Source organism: Abramis brama, assembly GCF_963993115.1.
Source record: "Abramis brama genome assembly, chromosome: 21".
In the NCBI taxonomy this organism is placed as follows: domain Eukaryota; kingdom Metazoa; phylum Chordata; class Actinopteri; order Cypriniformes; family Leuciscidae; genus Abramis; species Abramis brama.
This window is the reverse complement of record NC_139983.1, coordinates 23,916,152-23,919,507: the sequence shown is the minus strand read 5'-3', so window position 1 is coordinate 23,919,507 and position 3,356 is coordinate 23,916,152. Positions and strand designations below refer to the sequence as shown.

The following is a 3,356-nucleotide window of genomic DNA, read 5'->3' as shown; positions in this document are numbered from 1 at the left end:
GTATAGCAGCCAGGAAAAGATTGTAGGCTATTCTTCTTCTTCTTTCTTTTTTCTTCTTCTTTTTTTTTTTTTTTTTTTTTAATTATGTAGCCTATTGTTTCAGTGCATGATAGGTCTATAAAAAGAAAAGGCTTTTTCTTTAATTGTTTGACAAAATCAAACAATCCACCATTGCCTCTCACATAAACCACATATCAAGCTGGACTTTGTTTCAGTAGGCAACTATTTAATTTACAGTCATCAAATGTTGTAATTATTAAATTCGATTTCATGTTACATAATAAGTCTGGGTAGTGTAGGCTATAACACTTACTGAATACCAACTTCAAAAACAAAAGTGATACGTTACAGGGGCGTAGTTTGTGGGGGGGATGGGGGGTTATCTCCCCCAATATTTAAATCTATGCATTACAACCCCCCCAATATTTATACCATGATCACAATATCAGGAGGCATACCCAAACTTCAACCCCCCCAATGTTCAAACCAAATCTACGCCCTTGCGTTACTCACACAAATGACATAACCTCAGGTTCGCTGAACAGCGCATGCGTTGAATTATTCCGGTCGAAGTTCAGTGAACTTCGCACCTGACAGAGTCTATTCATCAGCTGATTCCAATGGACAGTGTATTTTAGATGCGAAGAAAATGTCTCGAAAACGTGTCAAGTTCAAGCGGAAATCAAAACATAGAAAGGAGGACAGATCTAAAATTGTTCCTATTAAAGACGCACAATCAGTCGAGGAAGGAATCAAGACTCTGGAATCAACGAGGTGCGCGAGCAAGAAAGAAAAGTCCGCCAAACAAGTGCACGTCGCTTTTCTACCAGAGAAATACCAACCTCTGGTTGAGGATGATATTGACCAACCACGAGATGACAATATCAAGAAAAAACAAGACAAATATAAAAAGTTAAGAAAAGTACGTTGTTTGTCTTATCATGATTGTTTATGACGGTAAAAGGCTAAACTGATTTAAAGGGATAGTTCACCCAAAAATGGAAATTCTGTCATCATGTACTCACCCTCAATTTGTTCTATACTTGTATGAATTTATTTCTTGTGCTGAACACAAAAGAAGATATTTTGAAGAATGTGGGTAACCAAACAGTTGTGGGGCACCATTTTTGTTGTTGTTGTTTTTTTGTTGTTTTTTTTTTCATGTGGAAGTCAATGGGGTCCATCAGCTGTTTGTTACCCATAGTTTTCAAAATATCCTATATTCAACTGAAGATAGAAATTCATACAGGTTTGGAACAACTTGAGGATAAGTAGGCCTAAATAAAGACAGAATTTCCATTTTTGGGTGAACTATCCCTTTAAGTCCGCGTGGTGCAGAAACAATGATGTAAATAAGACAGAAACACCAAAAAAAGGAGATAATTACAGAAAACATTATTTCATATTTTTAAAGTATCAAAAATATGACATTGTATGAAAAATTGTGATAGGCCTATATTTGTCTTTCACAAGTGGTTAGGGTATAGGCTATGATGTAGTTTAGCAATTTAGCAATCTAAAAATAATTAAATTGCTAAAATACGCATCAGTGAGTAAAATGCTAAAACTTAAGTAAAATGTTAAAACATGTAAGCAGACATTTCTTATTTTATTTTGTCTTCTCAACAACTAGGCCTATTGTTTGTACTGAAGAATCGTTCAAACGTCATCACAATAATGTGGTTCATTATTTTAATCTATTTACAGTATAGTTTCTCTTAATAAAAAGTTTGAAAACAAGCTGCTTTATCATCATTACAAAAGAAGTAGAGTAAGTACTGTATACATGGGTGGGGACTTTGAATATTGCATTGGTTTATTCATCTTTGTTTGCCCACCCCTTTTTTTGCAGAATGTGGGAAAAGCTCTTCGATACAGCTGGAAGTGTCTAGTGGTTGGACTGCAGAATTTGAGCACGGCTTATTCTATGCCACTGGGTGTCGCTGCCACAATAGTGCCAGACATCCACAGAGCCAGATCTCACATCTAACACATGACTCAAGATCAGGTGGTTACATTATGAGTAGCACAGTGGTCAGTGTTGGATCCCCATTTTTACTGCAGCCCCTTCCACATTAGTGGAAGTGCAAAAGGTGTATTTTTATTTATGTGTCACTGTTATCAAAAGAGATGGCATGGAAGAGACATTTGTAGAAAATACAGAGTAGAGGCTGTGATGGACTACGATTAATTAATGCACATAATTTTTCTGATAATGCACAACTGATTAAAACATTTAACTTTACAGGCTTAGGCCAAACATGTTTACCGAACAATTTAATCTTTGATATGATGGATAAAGTAAGTAGAATAATGGTATTATGGATGTTAAGCCAGTGGAGTGCATTTATTTAGTGCTCTCAGTGAGAAGACAGACAGGAACGGATGTGGACTGAATAGTAATGCTGAACAGGTGGAACAAAGTGTGTTAAGTTTGTTATCAGAAGTTGTATTGTTTCTCAAGATTTAATTATTCGTAATTATTATGAATGTTGCAAGTACATTGTATAAGTATAAATGTGATTCAACAGCACAGTTCGAACTGTTCTGCACTTTTTTGTAATGTGAAGAAACACTCTTTTTTAACAGGATTTAGACTTTGTATTCAAAAAAAATATTGTTATTAGATTAATGTTTATTCACAAATTGTACAAATGAATTGAATAAGAATAAATTTGAGTTGAAATGCTTGCTAATATTGCTAAAACTATTTCAAGCCTGAAATTAACTTCCATTTGTTCACCAATAGGTGACAGCATTGTGTAGGACAACAGAAAATAATTCATTTACCCCTGGTTTCACAGACCAGGCTCAAGCCTAGTCCCAGACTAAAATGCATGTTTGAGCTGTTTTAACTGAAAAAAAACTTGCAGTGACATATCTTAAAATATGTCAGTGACATTGTTTTATCTCAAGATGCACACTAGTAATGTTTTTTTTTCTAAGGCATGTTTATACAAACTACTTAAATGTCCTAATTGAAGTAAGGCCTAATCCTAAACCCTATCTGTGAAACCAGGCCATAAATAGATACAGATAGACATAGATAGACAGACAAACAGAATATTATCTATGTACACTGAAGAAAAATGTTATATAGCAGGGCCATAACGACCATAGATATTGAATAATTATAAATGGAAATTGCCAAATTGTCCCACCCCCAAATAGTTGACAAATAGTTTTAAAAGTTATATTTTTAGTCAAAATGATTGAGATGGCAGTGCAATCAAATCAAAGAAGGTGGATCTTACTGTTTACAGAAGAAGAGTGTGAATGCTTTAGTTTTAATGGTGAAAGAGTACATTGTAAGGTGCAAGCTAAAAACATTAATATTTGACAACTGTTGATAGAAA

At 34.5% G+C, this 3,356-nt stretch overlaps 1 protein-coding gene across 1 annotated transcript; it reads left to right on the top strand.

Moving 5' to 3' along the window:
• The first annotated feature begins 564 nt into the window (after nt 1-564).
• LOC311072609 (required for drug-induced death protein 1) lies at nt 565-2,697 on the top strand. The gene is made up of 2 exons (XM_084097732.1): nt 565-922; nt 1,853-2,697. Exons 1-2 carry the CDS (start codon nt 650-652, stop codon nt 1,988-1,990), a joined length of 411 nt encoding a protein of 136 aa, XP_083953858.1. The 5' UTR covers nt 565-649; the 3' UTR covers nt 1,991-2,697.
• Nucleotides 2,698-3,356: the final 659 nt, after the last annotated feature.